The following is a 20,513-nucleotide window of genomic DNA, read 5'->3' on the forward strand; positions in this document are numbered from 1 at the left end:
GGTATGGAAAAACACCCTGTGCTCAAATTTTGTGTTTGTTTAATGTTCTCACCATCTCCCTCTGGAAATGCAGGTGAAGTTGTAGCATCTCAAAGACAAGAGAAGAACAGACAGAACCCACCTGAGGGTGCCAGGAGATATCCTGACTTGTGAGGAGAAGGAGCAGGGTCAGCTGGGATTTGGAAATATTTTGTAACCAGGGCCAAAGGCTACAGGCAAAATAAGTTCCAGGATTGCATTTCTCCTTCTCACAGCTGTTACCACAGTGAAGAGTCATTGTTATCTATGATCATCAGCTTCTACAAACAGCTGTCCTCTTCCTCTACTGCTACCAACACATGACACTGTTCTGAAAGAAGTTCTCACTGTCAGTCCGCCTTGACTTTGAACTTTTTGTTACCAAGTTTCAGCCTGTTCTTTTTGCTAAATCTAAACTGACATTACGATTTTTTTCCTTTGCCTTTTTTTTTTTTTTCCTTCTGGATGCAGCAGTAATACTGACAATTACCCGATGGGTCATCTGAGTGCTCTGCTACAAGACATTTTTCTGTTTGTCTTTTAAAAAATTATTTCTCTACTGCTATAATTCATAATTCTTCTTATGCTATTAATCTTTATTGAGTTATACAGGAATAACTTTGTATAGGTGTACTGTGTACTTGGCTATTGGATGTACTCATGCATTCCCACTGAAAGATAGATAGATAGATAGATAGATAGATAGATAGATAGATAGATATTTTTTCCTGATTTAAAAATTCGGTCATATTTTCATTATTAAGACCAAAGCTAATATGCATAGGTCAATGAGTTTAAAATCAGTGGCTTCATTATATAGTTCATATATTATAGGTGGCCAAGCAACTTCAAACAAACCTCACCTGAAAAATGTGTCTATAAATGAATAAGAAAAGCTTTTACAGGCGAAACCACTACTTCAATTTCATTTAATATTTTAAAGGGACTTTGTCAAATCAGCCAGTAGGTGGAGATGTAAGTCCAGTAAAAGCAGAAAACAACTATTTGGCAGTCCTTGATACAATTGAAGGTTTGTATAATACAACTTAACCGAAGTTAGATTTCTTAATAAGTATTAGATGAGACAGATGAAATCTGTCTGCAGTTAAAGCCCATCTATCAGCCTTCCTTGTCTCACAGCCTAGGGCCAGCTGTGCCTGCAGAGCTTAGGAAACTTTCATTTTCTACAAACTACTAATGAAAGTAATACGGCAAAAATAATTTTTAATACACAAATATGTAAATTCAAGTATTTTCATAAACTTGATCAGTTTATCCTGCTATACAACATTAAAAAAAACATGACAGTATAAAAAAATACAGTCTAAGGCATTCCAATACTCACATTTTGATAAATTTTGAGTCCCTTCATGCCTACAGAAATTATGAGCATGTTATTACCTTCTGGTACATATACAAATATTTTTAAAGTATTACCACTTCCATTAAGACAGTCACAATACTCTGTCTTGGCATTAAAAATTTATTAATCTATTAACTTACTATTATAGGAACTCATACTGGTAATTGGTTGCAATAGCAATAATACCTTGTGATTTACAAAAAACACAATCACGTCTCTTAACATCACTCTTCTATAGAATAACAATATCCCTATGTAGCAGAAATGGAAACGCAAGCAAATGCAGTAAGGTAAGTGTAAAAATTAAGGCAATTTAATTCATATACAACATTTATAATAATTTATTTGTTTTGGTTATGTTGTTTGGTTTAAGATCAAATGAAAATACCCCTGGAAATAACAGGGACCATATGATTAAGCTGTATTGACTAATTACACATATATGACTGACAAAAGACTGTTCGTCTTCCCTGAATGCCCTTTGAACAAGTCAGGAACAAAGATTGTGCTTTGAACAGTTTTGCTGTTTAAACTGTCATTCTGTCAAAAAAAAAAATCACTAAATGACAGGCTAGGCATTAAAACCTACTGCAAAGCAAAGAGCTGGGGACTTAAAACATTTCCTGTGGACTGAGAGCTTAGGGTTTGTTCTCCTTCAGGGTCCTCTGGGAGTCTCTTCAAAACCATTGCCCTGTGCTCCCCAGGCAGTGGTCTGAAAACACTCCTCCAAACTACTTTCTTCCCTGCTGTTTACTTTTTCCTTGGGTATTTTGAGAGGTCCTTTGCATGTTTGCAGTGCTTTGAAAAGGAAAATTATTGTTACTGATCTCCCACTGTGCTCTTCCTGGCCTATCACCATCTCTCCACTCCCAGTTCACTGCATGTCCACACGTCATTTGCACTCCTGGGAAAACAGAGTGGCTATTTGCCCTAGCACGAAAAAGCCAGGAAAATTGTGCAGCATCAGCTAAACTTTCTGCTGGAGAACAAGGAGAGTGGAGGGCATGGAATCTCCTCTCTCCTTGCAGGCATCTCATTCTCTGCAGGAGGCAAATGGACTTCTGTAATTTCATGCCTATAGTGCCTCTCCAACACTGAAAATACTGATACGCCATCTTAAAAACAGAAAACATCACAGGGGTTGATTTTCCAAGTAATTCACTTGAAGACATATTTCTGTGCTGTTTTCTCACAAACAAAAGAGGTACATTTTGAAATGAGTAAAGTTTATACAAGAATCTTGTTCCCTGACAAAGGATACTGTCTTGGCAGTTTATCAAAGAACTGATGTCAATTCTTTTGAGTATCATTTTTTCCTGGTATATCAAGAGACATGCATAGAATTTTATAAATAACACAGCAAATTTCAGAGTGTTTATCATAATTTTCACTTCACAGGTTGGAGGAGGCATTTACCTTTGCCTCTTGACAAAAACTTGTCTTCCAGCTAGAATAATGATATTTTGGTTACTTACATGAAAATGAAACAGATGCTAGTTTGTCGGGGGATAATTCAGAATAAGGTACTCATCAGGTCAATAATTATACTCAACTCTCCTAAGACTGTAAACAAAATATGTTTTCACTTTTCTCACTCAAGTCTGAGATAAATAACCTGATTCACAGATAAACTGCCAGGGTTAAAAACTGCAGAAATATGGAAGGTACATAATTAATGTCAAAGAGATGCTAAAGCTGCTGATATCCTATAATCCAAAATCAAAATGGAATTTGTCTTGCGATCATCTGCAGACATCGCCCTGTATCTGATCTGGGTCAATGTTGCATTAAAATCTGCATGGTGCAATTCAGCAGCTCCATGGAGTGGAGGGCTTTGTGCATAACTGGATCAAATTGGAACATGTGTCCATGGAGTCCTAGCCTTGATCTCAAGGCTGGAAATGAACCTAAAGAGCAAGCTGCTATTGTTTTGTAAATCAGATGTCATCTACAGAATGTGAAAGAATTCTTTGGTACCATTTTATAAAGGTTTGCTTAGCAGGAAGCTGACAAATTTTCAAGGGCCACAGTGTGGAACAGGCTGCATTTCTGGCTGAGGAAATGGATTGTTGGAAAGCCAGGGACTCCGTGTGTCTCGATTTCTGGCAGGGACCAAACAGACATTATTATAATCAGGATTTAGCACAGGATTTGCCATTTGCACAAACCTCAAGTAAAGCTCAAGTAACATTGCAATAGGCTGTAAACAACTGGAGGGTTAAGCAGAATTTAAAAATCACAGCAAATTGGAAAAGTGAAGTAAAGAAAGGAAAAAAAAATCCAAATGTGCAGATACAAAATATCACACTGATCTATAGAAAATGAAGATAGATCACTCTTTTGGACATGACACTTGAAATAGATATGAATATAAATGCCTTGCCTCTACACATGTAAAATCTGAATTACAAGAGTAGGATGATGAATACTTGGCTAGATACCAGTCCTGCAGAAAATGATGTGGAGGTTACACCAGAGCACAAGCCTGGCATGAATCAATACTGTCAAGGAAATGTAAACAGGAACATAGCCTCTGAGAGAGGCAAAGTCATCCTTCTATTCCACCAGGCAATGGTAAGACTTTGGCTGGTGCTGTACCCTCTCAGGATGGAAACAGTTTGCAGAGGACCAAAGATAATCATTGGAGATCTAGAAAACATCATTTATTTAGAGAGACTGAAGGAAAAGAATATAATTTACTTGAAAATGAACAATGAACTTATCTGACATGAATCCTCAAGTACTTAAAAGATCTGCTCCCACTGTGCAGTGTACGTGATTAAGAATTTGAAGGGGTTAAAGGTGTGGCAGGAAAATTTCTGATTGGATATTGTAAGAATAGTACTGAAACACTGCCTATATACAAATTTCTTTCCCATCTCCTCTTTTTTCATGCACATTGCATTGACAGACTAATTTTTTCAGAGTGGAAGCCAGAAATATCCCATTACCTCAGGGCTACACCAAGATAGCTGGACAGGCAGATTTATTCCATGCAGAGTCAAAAAAAATCAGAAGGTATATTTTGGCAAGTGAGGATGCTTCTACGTCATGCTTAGTTGATCACTGCCTCTGAAAAAAGAACCACGGGCATTGGAGGAAAGCACTGTGATACTGCGGAGCTCCTGCAGACCTCACAGAGCAAGGGATAAATGACACACACATCCCACCCTGGACAGATGCAAAAGAATATTAATAAACCTGGGCCAATGAACATGTATGGAACTTGCATCAATGGACACATTTGAAAGGGGTCTGGCACAGAGCAATTCCATAAAATTAATTGGTTCCGGCTTTGTGCTTTCTTCTGTTGGAAGCAACTGCAGCACTAGATTGAGGTTTTAGACAGCAGCAGATCATTCTTTAAATAAACCATAACAACTAAGTGGATGCAGAGGTTGCTCCCAAATTTATGCTGATAAACACTATAAAATGTAAGAGAGGATGTTGGTTTTCTCTCTCTTAGGTGTCACCAAATTCTGCATGAACGTTCTAGAGAAAATGGCTTTAAATATATAAATAAGAATAGAAAGAATCGCTTTAAAAAGCTGACTTATTTTTCTTTATGGAAAACTGCTCAGACATGATTTTATAATTTTCAAAGTGAAGCCATCTGTATCAACAGTATGGTTGTAGTTTTAAATAGCCCACCTGTATGCACTGAGCAACATAGCTCTCTTCTTCTTGGCCACCATCCTAGTCTTTTTTATGTAAAGACATATTAAAATCATGCCCAGGAGCTACTTAATTTTCTAATTACTGGTAGTATTCGTGACCCATTCTATGAATCTGCCCCAGCATATGGGCATATAGACTGTCAAGCTCCAAAGTTGATACTTGTGTGAAGCAGCAGGCTAACAGCTCTAGAAGCATTATACTCAAGGTGTTTATATTTTTATGCTAAATATGATGCCCCAAGGATTAAAGAAAATTGGAAATATGAGTTTAGGCATTAGGAGCAAAATTAATACTCTTTTGTCTTGGCTGGCATGAGCCACAATGACCATTTCAGTGAAAGGTTGTGTATCAAATCTGAATCTACCCAATTCAACTAGCATGAAGAACTTGATTAGTGATTGATTTCCTTGATTGAAAATTAAAATTAAACAAGCAGCAGCATTTTATCCTTGATTTTTTTTTCATTCTGACAGGTTACCCTCTCTGTAGAGTTCTCTCCTCTGAACTGGTCCGCGGAGACAATGAACTGGTTGTACAGTACCTCTACACTGAAATCCTATCAAAGGTAAGAGAAAATGATTCAATATGAGCATACGCATACCCACAAATTCTGTGTTAGTGTCAATATCTCTCATTGTAAAAAAATTCTGAGATTTCCAGGAGCCACGGGTAGATGACAGTTTGTAAAAGCTATTTTTATATCCACTATTGTTATCTCCACTAGCACTCTTTTACAGACCATAGCTTGTCAAAACAATAAATCAAGACCATAACTTACACAAACTAGCACTGGTTGGAGACTGCTTCACTGTAGAATAATTCCTTTGCATAGAACATTCTTGCTGCACAGTTCAAAACAGTAGATTATACTCAGGCTTTAAAAAAATAGATTATTGTTTCTGGTTGTGAAAGGTTTTATGAATATGTTTATAGGGAGAAATCAGCCATAAAAGACATAGGCTATAAAGCTCTGGGAGCTATAGAACAGAAATCATTGTCCAAAGCACTTTCTGAACTTCAGGAAACGATAATAAAATTGTAAAAGTACTTGTCAGATTTGAAATGTAGTCTTAGCAAAGGCTTTCTTTGCATGAACATGTTGTAAAAAGTATGTATTTAAATACTGAAAGTAAGGAGCTGCAGAAAAAGAGTATTTCTAAGTGTATATCAACTTCAAAAAAAAGAGCATCCTGATGACAGTTTGCAAAATAATAATGTGATTTTAGGTACGCAATTCAACAGAAAATGTCAAGTAACCTTCCAATCTTTACACACAACTAGCTACATTAGGGTCATAAATTACATTCAAGGTTGAGAACCTGTGATGAAAGGGAAAGGAAAAATGTACCGATCACCCAATTTTATCCCTTGATCATGTCCAAAATTTTACCCAAAAGTATATCCATTAAACATAAGTGGCTCCTATTACTGTGAGAGCCTTGGGATGGTGGAGTGATTCTATTTCTATATTATAAATAGGAAACTGAGTATAGGTACTAAAATGTCAGATATTCCAAAGTTGTTTCTACTTGCTTGAACAGGCCAGTATTTGCAAAACTGCTGTCCTAGTCCTTTGCTAGAGTTACATGTCTCTTCAGCTCTGTCTCCCGTCAGGGAGGCCTGGAGATCACAGCTCTAAACTGGAAGGCAAAGAACTCTTGGAGAGTAGGGAGTGACCTCACACCAAAACACTTCTAACTTCCTCAGATAGGTGCTAGGAGTCTTGGCATCCAGTAAATAGCACAACACTTCTCTCATTGGTTAAATTTTCCATCTTGAGTTGCAATTCAATAGCAATGTTGTTAGGTCTCACCTGCACCTTTCTCTCCTTCTTGCATCATAAAGTTACACCACCATAAAACTGCTCCAAGGAGCTCTGCAGCCCCTTCCAAATAGTTTTTTGAGTTGAAATGATGTTTTCTTGTCCAGTTAAAAGTATGTTGCAGCTGGCATGAAACTGATGCCAGTTTTCAGATCAGGCATGTGATACCATGAATTGATATAACGTTAAGTGCTGCCAGGAAATAAAGAGCAGTCATCCCCAGCAGGCCCGAGCATATCAAACCTCCACTTTGAACTTCCACAGAGCTTTTAGCTCAGACAGGCTATTAAATCATATAAACTGACATGCTGTGTATCACAGTCCATTTTAGTAACAAGGTTATCCCATTAGTTTAAGTGGCGATTGCCTGGGTTAGGCAAACTCCCCTGGAGACCAGAGCGCCTGCACCATGGAAAGGAACAGCCACAGAGGAGTATGCTCTTATGCCCCAAACCTACGTGTCTTGTAAGGGCAAGCTCTCACACCTCTGCCAAGACAGAGGAATGAACCAGCAGGAGATGATAAGCCAAGATGACCCTTGTCACAAAGCAGATAAACATCTCTGGTCCTCCCTGCTTATAGACTACAATAAAACGTTCCAAGTGATCTCCAATTCTGCTGAATGATCGCTGATCCTGGCATCAAGACAGTGAGCATCATCATGACATAATCATGATTCCACAATCGTCTGACAATTTCCCACCATGCATCAGAACACCAATTTGAGTTGTTTGCACAACCTGAGATGCAGCAGAGGAAAATAGCATGAAGCTTCAGAGTATGTTCAGGTAGTTGCATGCAAATTGCAAGACGAAAATTGCTACAGTCACTGTGATGATCTGCAACTGGGACAGATCAGTTGAATGCAATGTAAAACCTCTCGTTTCTGTGGCACATGAAAAAGGGAAATCAAGGAGTTCGCAGACTTAATGTCTGGATGAGAAGGCAACCTATTAGAGGAGAAGTCCAGCTTCCATGCCTATAAGGATTTAATATATCCTGAAAAACAGTTACACAGATATTTCAAAAAAATCACTAATCTTAAAAGCGACATGACATCCATTTATGGAATAGTTGTTAAATTTTCCTACACGCTGCGGTGAGCATAGAAAAATATCCAATAATTCATATGGGAGCTCTGACTGAAAATACATTTCAAATGGCTGTAGTTCGGTTCAGTGAAACCTATGGGAAATTTGGCATGCCAATGACAAACTATATGTGACCCAAACTAATAAAATTTGTGCATGAATGCTGCCTGATCCAAGAGCAGTTACAAATTTGTCATGTGACTCCCTGGTTGGTGCTAGTACATCATCTGTACCCAAATTTGACACTGGAAGATTTGAGAGCATTTTGCAGTCTTAAAGCCATAAACATCAAGCCACATCTTGGTGTAAAGCTACTTGTTGTGAACAACTGCAGAGGGCCTGAGAATGGGTGAGAGTGTACATCAGAAAAAGCTGAGAGCTGCAGTGAAGCTCCAAGTTCTGTCACAGCAAAGGATGGAGATGCCGGCCCAAGTGGCACTGCAGGTAGAGGAACAATAAATCATGATGACAATCACACCACAAATGGATGAGAATGTCTCTTTACAAGATGGATTTTGAACTGGAAGACCATGTTGAGATAGATGGTGTCTAATGGGAGAGCACCTGATCAAAACTGACCACAGTGGAATACTATTAAAAAAAAAAAAAAAATTAAACGTGGGAAAAGATTAATTCCAAAACAATAATTGAGCTGGCTGGCATTGGAGCTTAGTAAGATTCGTGCTCCTGTCATACCAAGAGTCTACCTGCCAACACTTCAGCTGGTTGTGTCAGCTGCAAACATGCTGCTGGTGTCTGCTGCAGCAGTACTTTGATCATGTGCAGATGGAAAGCAAATGTACCATGCAGATAATACAACAACTGCTCTTAGGTCTTCTGTATCTGTATCTTCTTGATCTGGTTTTATGTGCATTATTTCTTAGGCTGATGTGACCTTTTCTGCTTCATACATATACTGCATTGGCATTTTAAGTGAGGGGAAAACTCATCAGCACACTTTCTGGATCATGTATCCATTATTTGCTGGTGTTTTACTAAAAATGCTGGCAATTTTCCAGTTCATTAGGGATCATCTCGGATCTGACTCTGCTGGCAAGAAATAAAACTATTACGATACTAACAGTAAAATATTTAACCTAAATTAAAAAAAAATCCTTACTGCTTACAAAATAGTAGCATAATAATTATGGTGCTGGCTGAAGCAATTTCTAGTTTTAGTGCATATTTAACGAAAGGAATCTGTATCTTTTATTTCACAGAAGCTGTCTTGGTCAATTAAGTTACTGATAGGTAAAATGGTTTGCAATGTTTACAGTGTTTGTTGTAAGCAAGGTATTAAAAACTTGAGGTCTCAGCAGAGAAGGCCATAGGAGAGGAGCAGTACTGACTTTGAATGAAAAAATAATCTTTCCCCTAAGCAAAATTCATACTGATTATTTAAAACATATCTATTCCCATTTGCCATTTTAGGCTGAGGGTACTTTTAAGCAAGCATATTGTCCTAGCTCAGCCAGCCTTCAGTCCTGCTGGCATGTGTGGGGACAGACATGATGGCTCCTTGAGCGATGCTGCTTTTCCAGCAGCATCGCTCTGATGTGCATCCTGTTATGGGGAAAACAAAGGATGACTCTCACTGATTTGTGTAAGAACAGGGAGGTCTTTCCACCTGACAACTACTCAGATTACAAGAGATTTATAGGCTGCACTGTACTATATGCTGTTCCTTGAGAAGCTATTTATCTGCCTGTGTCTTTACCCTGGCAGGGCGAGGTGGGTATCAAATGCTGAGTGGAACAGCAGTTCATGCAAAGCCACTGCATCTATTCTCTACTGCACAAAACCTCATCTTTCTACGAAGTTTCCTATGAGAAATTCCTCTTTAGTCCTCTCTTGACAAGATTTTACAAGATGCAAACTACAAACAGCAAATGTGAAACAACTGACAAGCAACCCTGTGGCTAGGCTGGCAATAGAGAAGTTTTACTTATACAAACTTTGAATGCTGAACCAAATTATACAAAGGTTACATTCAGTAAGTGCCAAGAAACTACAACGGCTCAGAGGACCAAGAAGACTTAGAGCAATTGAAGATCTAGCAGCTCTGCAGTGTTATGTGATTGCACTAGCTGCATCTGTGTTGTGGAAAGATGCAGAAGGGCATCTCGCCCTTCAGAAGAGCTTATCTCTGTCTTGTTAGCTGGTGAACTCAGGGCATCTTGCCCTTCACGAGCGCTTGCTAATTGGTGAAATAACTCAATCAAGACAGATTGTCTTGCAGTGAGGTTTTTTTTGACACCATGAAAGTAATGTTTCCAGCTGTCAATAGATATCTTGCTGTGGAAGTGAGATCTGGAAAGGTAAGCTGGAATTTCTGACTGACAGTTCACTTAACAAACTATAAAGGCTACAGTAAACTTTCACAAAGCAGAAATCTTCTGCATGTTCCCTGGAAATGTGTGAGGCTTTCTCCCCAAAGCTGGCACGCCTACCTTATGGTTACTCTCCTGGGAGCTGAGTGAAAGCACTCTGTACACTATCATTATTTTGGTGGTAAATTACATTTACTCCTATATATACTAGTTCTTTGCTAGCTTTAATAAAGGTACCTCTATATTGTGCACTGTTTTATGCAATCCATAGTTCTCTTTGTTTTATACTGTGTAATAAGTAACTCTCTTTAAGGCCTTTTGTCTGTTGTCTCCTATCTATTCAATAAATAAATAATTTTATAATAAACCTGGTCTGCCATCCTTAGAACTTGAAGGCTGGAGCAATTTTAGGTGCGAGCCATACTAAATTTAAACTGCTGTCAAAAATCTGAGGCTAAGGCAGGGCTTGCCTGAATCTCCCACCTGATCAGTGACACAAAGTGTCACTTTGGCACCTGATGTAAAGTACTTCATCAGCACTTAGGCTAATGCAAGATGAAGACTGAAGGGCCTGGATGGAGATAAGCAAAAAGGAACAAGTACAAAAATGAAAATGAGCCCCAAAAGTCACAGTTACCTACTCCTCCCTGCTGGCCATTCCCTGGATATTAGGATCAGTGACCCAGTTCTCCTGTTGCTATTGTTTCCAGGTTTTGCTTTGGGAAGGGGAGAATGCTGAGGTTTCAAGCTGCCATAACCTACAGTGTGGAGGTTCAGCCAGGGCTAATGAGTGTCAGAGCCTGCCCTACTGGCAGCCCTGCTGGGTTGTGCTTATGTGAGAGACCTGGAGACTTTCCCACATTAGAACCATGTCTGTCTGTCTGTTCTTTGCCTTTTGATAAGGATTAATCCAAGCTGATCCTTATGTGAGAATAATTATAAGAAATGATAAGAAAAAAGGATGTAACTTTGTGAAAAGAAGGAAGATAGTTTCTGTGAATGAACTGATCTCTACAATACTGGGATCAGAGGCTGTCTTATCTAAGACTATTTACAAATCATCTTGACAGTGTTCAGGTCTGACAGCTCCGTGTTTAAGTTACAGCACTGCATATACAGCAGCCATATCACCAGTTATAAACAAAACATCTGCTGGTGTAACGTGGACTCAACTGCCAATGCATATATTGCATCAATCTCCACCAAATAAAACATTAAATACAGTTTCTGTGAAATAAAGAGAATACCTGCCATTGCAATCACGTCTTGTCTGATGCCAATACTTAACTACAAGTATGTGCCTGTCTCTTATGTACAGTCACTGAGCCAGGTTGTGTTTCTATGCACAGCTTGCGCATTCTACAAACCGTTGCCTTGATCTTTTTCCTAGTTTTCAGGTGTTTTCTTCCCCTACCTTTCATTAGCAGAAAGTGGCCTACATGGAAACATCTGGGCTTGGATTCTGCTACAGTTAACACTTTTTGCTCTCCCTTCTTCATGTTCCCACTCTCCCCTTTATCGCTACTTACTCAAAGGGGTCGCTGGGATCAGCTCTCTGGAGCTCTGGAGGAATCGGAATTCTTTTGTAGTACATTTCCCAGTCAAAAGCTCCTCGCATGGCATCCCCCGCCTGCGCCTCGTAGCCAAAGTGATTGTGGTCAATGACATCGATCATAGGACACACGATGGTTTTGTGGTTAAGTGCAATCTGGTCTGAAAAATGAAAGTAGAAAATAGGAAACGGCATGTCTCGTCAAGCCATCTATCATACTACTGCAAAGTGAGTCCCACAGGTTTCTGATGTTTGAAGATTGTTTGCTTTGTGCCCTCTGGCCCCCCAATAATTTCGTTTTTCCAATCTGTATCAAACCTTTATTTAAAGTAGAATTAATGCAGTTGGGCAATGATTAGAAGTATTTATGGTTCTTTAAAGGGAAGCACATCCCTGTGAGACCCACAGGAGTCCAGTCATCTGCATCTCTCTCTCATTGCTACTCTGAGCCATCCCTAGTCTGTCAGCTATGGGACAAGCCAGCAAGCAAATGGTAAAAATACCCCCTCATCTGTGGGGAGTGTGTTTGGGAAGCCCCTGAGAGAGAGATTTATTCCTAAATGTGAATTTCAGCCCTTGCAACCATTCAGTCACTGTTCCTGTGGCTGTAGAGTGCATCAGCTTTGAAATCAAATGCTCCAAATTAAAGGCAAACTCCAACACAAAGAGAAAAACAGAGCTCGTGTCCTTTTTTTTTTTTTGTACCAATCTTTGAGTTATAAAGAAGGCTCCACAGTATTATTCTTACCTGCTTTCTAAAGAAAGGAGTTTAGTTTTGCTTTAAAGAAAAATTAGAACTGTGAGACTAAATCAAATTCCCATTCCTAGCTGGGACTGAGTCTGCTTTGGTGAATCCTATTGCTTAATCCTATAGAGCTCCTCTGAAAAGAAAGACAAGTAAAGAAGATAGGCCAACATCAAGAACTACACAGAGGAATAATGATTTGAAATGAGGAAGCACAGAGAAAACCTATAGATGTGTTGACATGAAAGGACAGTAAAAAACTACCTATGAACCCTCAGAAAATCCCTAAAATCTTAAAAATTCAGGTATAATAAAGCTATTTCTCTGAATGGCAGCTTAGATTCTTTATGTTATTTAGTACATTTTAGGGCCTATGTGGAAAATTTGGTTTTTTTTGTTCTTTGATTTTGTTGTTTGGATTTCACTGATGCTTGGTAATACCCTAAAAATAATCAGAGGGCTAAGTGTGGATTGAACACTTAGATAGGAAGGCCGGTAATACTGGTATAATGATTAATAATACAGATTCTGCTTCCATGCTTCTGCAGGACTGGAGTTAAGGAAAAAAGATTATTTTCACAAAACATCTGGGTTTTTATATTTATTTTCAGAAGTTTAAATTTTGAAACACTGTCCAAATCAGGGATCAATGCTGCTAGTGAGAAATTACTGTGACTGGAAGTTCAGCAGGTTTTTACATCCTTATTCTTTAATAGTGAAATAAATTTAAGGCACAGGATCTCACAAAATTCTAGGAAACTCATCACAGACATAATGGCTGCATTACTGTTGCTATTGCCAAATATAATTACATTCATTGGCCCACTGTATAGTGTTATCTGTGATCATTATATAAAGTCACTTTTACATAATCTCTTTCCTGTGATGGCCCTCCTAATAGTTATAGGGCTTATAACAATCTGTCTCTGATCCCCTCTTCTAAATTGATTGGAGTAGAGAAACTAAATGGGATTGATTTTTCTGGAGCAGGTGAAAGGTAGACTCTTAATGCTTTAGCATCCTTCTCTTCATCTTTAAAAGCTGCTATCTTTAAATACACTGACGGATTTCAAGTCTCCAAGTCACATGTAGAGATAGTCAGGGGGAGATTTTTTGGAGCAATGCTCAAGCTCAATCCCAGTCTTCATTTCTGCAACCCTGTCAAGAATTCTGCAAGTATGATGATGCTTACCTGCCTTAGTATGTTTCTGCAGAACTTACTTCTCAGCCCCCAAAATATTTTAGATATAAGGAACCACAGGAAAATCTTGCCTTTTGATAAAACCAGGGTGTTTGTAGTTGTGCACACCAACTGACAAAGTAACCAAACTTTCAGCCTCAGTGTTTCCTTCAGTATGCCTAAAATAATGAATATTAAATAGATACTACTTAAGCTTTAACATAGCCCCAGTATAAATGTCAGAAACAGAAAGAAAAGGCTGTAGGGCTAACTTACATTTTACAAGTGTGGTGGTATCACAGACTTAGATTCGCAAACATGCTGCTGTCTTTATCAGCCACTGCTCACTCCTCCACCTGCTCCTAATGCCACACTGAAAGCCACAGCTGAAATGCTCTACTGTTTCTCTTCCATTGCCTTTAGTCCTCATCCCCTTACAGATTCCTACTGGTCTGAAAATATCCATGCAATATTTCACTGCATATAGGCTTAAGTTAAAGGGAAGAGCAAACAGATAAGCATCACTGTACACGCAAAAATCTTGAAGATTTGAGGGAAAGTCTGAGGAGAAGAGGGAAGGAACATTGCTCAGAGCTTTCTCCCAAGAAATTTTTGCCAATATATACATACATATTTGAATTCAGCACTTTTAGGATCAAGCAGAGTAAACATATATGGCAATAAACAGAAGTTTTCCATATTGGATGAGTCATTATCTCAGAAATATAGGTTTTATCTCTATGAGAAACAGGTACTCTTTTAATTTCAAGTGCACATTTCAAACTGGGCTGGATTAAGTAACAATGCCAAATTGCATATAGTCCTTTTTTGAGAATTTTTCAATGCAAATATTTTTATTGTCATACTTAAATACATGATTACAGGTAGTGACAAAATTTGAGTGATTCAGCAAATTATCTCTTGTTTTCTGAGTTGCCATAAGAACTTGTACCCTCAGTTTCTCCACTGTCAAGCAATACATCATATACATGTCGTGAAGACGGATAACAAGCAGGTGTTTTGAGAACTTGCTAAGTATAATCTGAACATGATATATTTTCAATTCTTCGTCAGGAAAGGAATCTGTTTTAACAAACCTAGTTCCGGTAGCCTATGTCACTACTGATCTGCTGTCCATCTCTCCTCTCACTGCTCCTGCAGCAACATCAGCAGAAGGAAATATGTGCCTGCACCTCTCTGGTTTGCCACTCAGTTTCTTACCTGCAATAACTGTGACTTCACACTGCACTAAACTGTCAGCTGCTGGAGTCCAAGCCACATCTTTCCTTCTGCTGAGGAATAACAACAAACAGCTGTTTGCCAACCTTTTTACATCACTACAGCTGCCTACTCAGCGAGCATCAGTCAAAACTCTCTAGTATCTCAGAATGTCTTACCTAAGCTTAAGAGCCCATTTAAGCAAAGAAATAAACTAAATAAAGCTTAAAGAAAATAAAGACATTTTAGCCCCATTTTTAAGAAAACAAAACAAAGGACTGTAACTGAAAACAACTGTGGCTCAGCTCCACAAAGCCATTTAGATACCCTGAAAGTACTGAAATAACTCAGTCTTTCTTTGGGCTAAAAGCTGATAGTTAATTCTGAAAACGGAAGTTAGATACTTAAATAGCTCTGAGAACCATCTTTAGGTGGTTGCTCTTGGTTCCTCACCCCCCCCCCCCCCCAGCCTTTAACTTTCAAGGTCTCATTTGGAACAAAACCTGGTTTGGAACAGTGGGAACCACTGCTCCTCTCAGCAAAGACTGCCAGTCCAGAGCAGGGCTGAGCCATGTACTTGTTGAGGATTTTTCACTACATACACCAGATACAATCAGACCTAAAACAGGGCAGCTTCGAAGCAAGAAACACTCAACATGTCCTCTGTTGTGGTTTTCTTGAATGACTTTCAGTCACATGCAGTGCTGAGTGAATAACTAAATATAACTTCAGATAAATACTTGAAAACATACATTAACTTTACTATTATTAGCAGTCAGGTGTCATCTGATTTCAGTATAGTAAATATATGCCATCTCAAGTTTATAAGAAAATTCTCTCATTCCTTTAGAAAAACAGGGCACAGGAAAAATATACGAGATGTGTGTTTATTTTCTATTTGTCCTTTACGTAATGCCCTACTTTTGCTTTCAAAATAAAAAAGATTTGATTCTGTGCTTCAGCATTCCTCAAGACTCACTTCTAGGCCCTCTGGCTGGTTGGTTATCTACAGGTATTTTACTATATGTGGAATGAGAAAGATTTCATTCCTCTTGAGAACTGAGGGGCACTGATGCAGTTGCTCTCATCTTTCCAGTTTTCTGGTTTGAAGATGAGGGTTCAATACCAACTGCAACCTGGCTGAAATTATGAATCCTTTGATGCCAACCTATTTGTTTATTGGTTTTTACAGGGTGAAATCTAGCTAAATTTATGGAACAGATTATCTCATGGAAAATCACATAGGCTAGGGGATCAGGCCCTGCCAGGATGGGTTTATGAAAGTCTGGTCCTGCCTGACTAATATGATCTTCTATAAGCAGGTAACCTGCCTAGTGGGTGTGGGGAGAGGCTGTAGATATTGCCTACCTGGACTTCAGTAAAGCCTTTGACACTGTCTCTCACAGCATTCTCCTGGAGAAGCTGGCAGCTTACAAAGGTGCACGCTTCACTGGATAAAAAAGTGTCTGGATAGCCAGCCCAGAGGGTCGTGGTGAATTAAGTTAAATCCAGTTGGTAGAAGTTTGGAAGTGCTGTTCCTCAGGGAATCAGTACTGGGGCCAGTACTTTTTAACATCTTTATTGATGATCTAGACGAGGGGATCAAGTGCACCTTCAGTCAGGTTGCAGATGACACCAAGCTGGATGGGAGTGTCAATCTGCTGGAGGGCAGGAAGGCTCTGCAGAGGGATCTGGACAGGCTGGATCAAGAACAGAGGCCCTTGGGTCATAACAACCCCATGCAGCGCTACAGGCCTACAGATGCACATCTGGGAAGCTGCTCAGAGGAAAAGGACCTGGGGGTGCTGGCTGACAGTGGCTGAACGTGAGCCACTGATGGCCAAGAAGGCCAATGGCATCCTGGCCTGTATCAGCAACAATGTGGGCAGCAGGAGCAGGGCAGGGATTGTCCCTCTATACTTGGAACTTGTGAGGCTGCACATCAAGTCGTGTGTCCAGTTCTGAGCCCTGCTATACAGAAAGGACTTTGAGGGGCTGGAGCACATTCACACAAGGACAATGGAGCTGCTGAAGGGTCTGGAGCACAAGTCCTATGAGGACCAACTGAGGGACCTGGGGTTGTTTACCCTGGAGAAAAAGTGGCTCATGGAAGATCTTATCACTCTCTACAACTGCCTGAAAGGAGGTTGTGGTGAGGTGAGGTCAGATTCTTCTCCTAGTGATAGAACAAGGGAAACTGGCCTCAACTTGGATTTCTCTCTATTCCTTTATGACATTTCTGCTTTACATGAACACATGGAGGTTATTTTAAAAAATGCAGATGTGATTGAGGGCAAGAAGGTAACAAGGGGAACAACTGTATGCATGATTTGATATGAAAGCTAAGAAGGATACGAATTTGGAATTTTGTGCATTATCTTATTACTGATCTGAAGAGAAACTAGTTAATAGTATTTTTCTTGGTCTCTACTGATAGCTCATTAGAAGAATGCACATGTTGCTGCAAATGCTTTATCAGCTTACTGTGTGGCCCAAGAGTCCCAACATCAGCATTCAAGGAACAATAACCATTAATTAGTGAAACCATAACCTTCTGTGTACTTACAGCAGACTTTTTAAATGAATACAAATTTCTTTATCAGGCAACTCAGAAATTTTCTTTGGTTATGGTAGCAAAAAGCACTCACTTTGCAAAGCATATATACTTTGCATGTATATATGGTGTGTAGAAAACAGAAATTTTTTTCCAGAAGTGAAATCCTAGACTACAACAATTGATTCCTTCCATTCCTTTAACTAATGGAGCTTTGCTGGCTACAGCTGGAATCCAGCAAAACAGTCAATAGCAGACCATTCTTTCTGAGCTTCCCGTTGTGAATGCTATTGCTATTGGATTTAACACTGAGGCCTTGGATATACTTACAGCAAAAACTGTTTTAATGTAATATGGAAAACTAGGAAGGAGTACAATACCTACATAATAAACTTTTTCAGGTGTTTAGCAAGGACATAACATTATACTAGATATAGCAGTGTATTTAGTAGTAGTGATAATAAAAAAAAATTGTAACTATTATAAGCTGAAGCATTACTGCAAAATTTTACAAATTCTTTAGTCTCAAGAAACAAAATGCAGCTGTTCTCATTTCTTGGAGTTCTCTCTCACACTGACACTTCAGACAGATCAGAACTTCAGCAGAACTCCCAAAACTTTGATACAGTGTATGTCTAGCTTACTGTGGGACACAGTTTCAGTTACTGGTTTTATGTTCTGATTTTAACGTCTGATGAATGCTCATGCACTTACTAAGCAAGGGTGGCAGCCAATTCACGTTGACTTCACAGTGGGAATCCAGAAAAGTCAGGACTTCTCCTCTGGCCAGTGAAGCACCCAGCAGCCTGGTCCGAATGAGCCCTTCTCGTTTCTTGGTGCGCACAATCCTCACCTTGGCAAAGCGGACCATGTACTCCTCCAGCTTCTCTTTTAAATGTTCTGGAAAGAAGAGCAAAAAAAGTGTCAGCCGTGCCAGGCCTGAAGGACAGGTTGGTGTACAACCTGCAAGCTGCTTATCTACTTCCATGTTTAGTCACTTCAAGTCCTCCAAACTCTGCCATAAATCCTCCCGAGATGGTTCAGAAAGTGCAAATATTCTCTCTTTTATCACACAGAGGAAGACACTGACACTCTGCCGCAGTTGTTGCTGGCAACCTGCCATGCACAATATAATGGCCAAAACAGCTGCAGGATATTCATCCATTCTCTGGCTCTTGCAGCCCAGGGCCACATAAACATTCTGGCGTGTCATTTTATAAACAGTGACCTTTCCGAGTCAGTTTCCTACATCAACTTATTGTGAAGAATTATGCATGGAAATAAATTTAAAAAATAAAACTAGCACAATGAGGTTGTTTTCGTAATGGGAAGGAAAACAGACATGAAGAAAGATTTTAATAGTTAGATACCAGCATGAAGCACACAGACAGCTGACTTCCTCATAAAATTGGGCTGAAATGCAGAATAGTTGATAGGTTCTCTGATTTGCAAAATCTGGTTCTGTTTGTATCACTAAACATCATCTTTGGGAATACTTTTTCTTCTGACAAGAAATGCACACTAAGAATCATAGAAAAACCCAACAACAAAAAAAAACACCCTACAGTTTTGCCTCCTCCTAAATACATCTAAAATACAAGTCCTGATCTTTTGTCTTTGCTATAACACCTCAGCTTGCCACTTGTTACTTTGGAAAAATATGATAATTTCATTCATCAGGGAAAAAGAGAGAGAAAAGCTTAGTATCTAATAATTAAAACTGTTGACAAGCTACATTTAGTGGTGCTAAGGATTGCAAGCTAAGTCTCATGGATATGGCTTTGTCAGGTTATCTTTGTTTCTGATATCAGCTACTAATTCTTTGGACTTTTATGGACAGCACAGGCTTTGTTCCTGTTCTTACACCTTCACAAATTGCAAGAAGTTTGCTGTGGACTAGCCAAAAGGACTTCCATTTAGCAGCATCCTGGAGTATATAATGCTGACATACGAATTTAAAGCAATGAGCGAACAAGTCACAGCACAGAAAATACAGGATCTTGTGCAAAAATAAAATTGAGCTCCAGTGAAAATGAGCTCCCTCCACATGTTTATTTTCATCTTGTTTTTTTCCCAGCTGACAAACACATACAACTTTCCAAAGCTACGTGCAGGTTAGGAAGAAGTAGAACACTGATGTGTACTTAGTGGAAGAGCACTAGACGGGATGATTCTGTATACTAAGGAATCCAGATGCACACTGGCACAGAAGAGGGACTGGGAACATCCCACTGCAATGATCACAGAACAGGTTGGGGCTTCTGGGAGGTGAAACTCAACACTCTAGAGACATCCTGAGTCAAGAGAGAGGTTTGTGCTCATTGTACTGCCTGGGAGAAGTATTAGGTCAAGTGAGGAAAGGCAAGTCTGAGACAAAATCAAAAATAATGGCATTCAGATAAATATAGAAAGTTTTTGTCTTCTGCTCTGTGGCTGACTGTATAATACAAATTTAAATTCCTAAATAAGAAGGAAAGAATTATCCCCTTTTCCATCCCATTTCACTATTTATGCACTCAAAATCCCAACAGTAACAATGTCAAGAGATGTTCTAGGTCTTGAATGGTGGGTTTTGTATGACCAATCATATTCGCAGGACAAGGCCTGTGTGCCAGTCTGACTCATTTTAGCTACCAGCTACAATTCAGTTTTGTGACTGAACTGAGGTTTATTCAAGCCCTGGATCATTTGTGCCCACAGGCAAAACTGTTTAAAGTGTGTATTTATTGAACTGTTTTTCTGTTTTTATGAGTTCCATTGAGACTATTCCCACAGCGCAGAAATACAGAAGAAGGGAAATAGACCTTAAAAACAAAGATAGAAAGACCTTGCAGGTGATATAAGAAAGTCTGTTAGGGCTGTCAGTCTGGATTTTTTTCTATATTGTAAATTGCATCATCTAATAGCCATGAAAAATGAAAAACCTCCAAAGTGACAGGTTATTACATATTTCCAAAGTAAA

At 39.2% G+C, this 20,513-nt stretch overlaps 1 protein-coding gene across 3 annotated transcripts in view; it reads right to left on the reverse strand.

Annotated features, from left to right (window-relative positions):
* Positions 1-20,513, reverse strand: part of GALNTL6 (polypeptide N-acetylgalactosaminyltransferase like 6) — a 432,689-nt gene that overhangs the window by 63,137 nt on the left and 349,039 nt on the right. For all 3 annotated transcript variants that reach the window (XM_038134223.1, XM_038134222.1, XM_038134220.1), the window contains 2 exons: positions 18,266-18,451; positions 11,832-12,015 (listed from right to left, as the gene is read on the reverse strand). In XM_038134223.1, coding sequence (XP_037990151.1) covers positions 11,832-12,015; positions 18,266-18,451 — 370 coding nt within the window. The remainder of the gene's footprint in view (positions 1-11,831; positions 12,016-18,265; positions 18,452-20,513) is intronic.

The sequence above is a fragment of the Motacilla alba genome, chromosome 4, assembly GCF_015832195.1.
Source record: "Motacilla alba alba isolate MOTALB_02 chromosome 4, Motacilla_alba_V1.0_pri, whole genome shotgun sequence".
Classification (NCBI taxonomy): domain Eukaryota; kingdom Metazoa; phylum Chordata; class Aves; order Passeriformes; family Motacillidae; genus Motacilla; species Motacilla alba.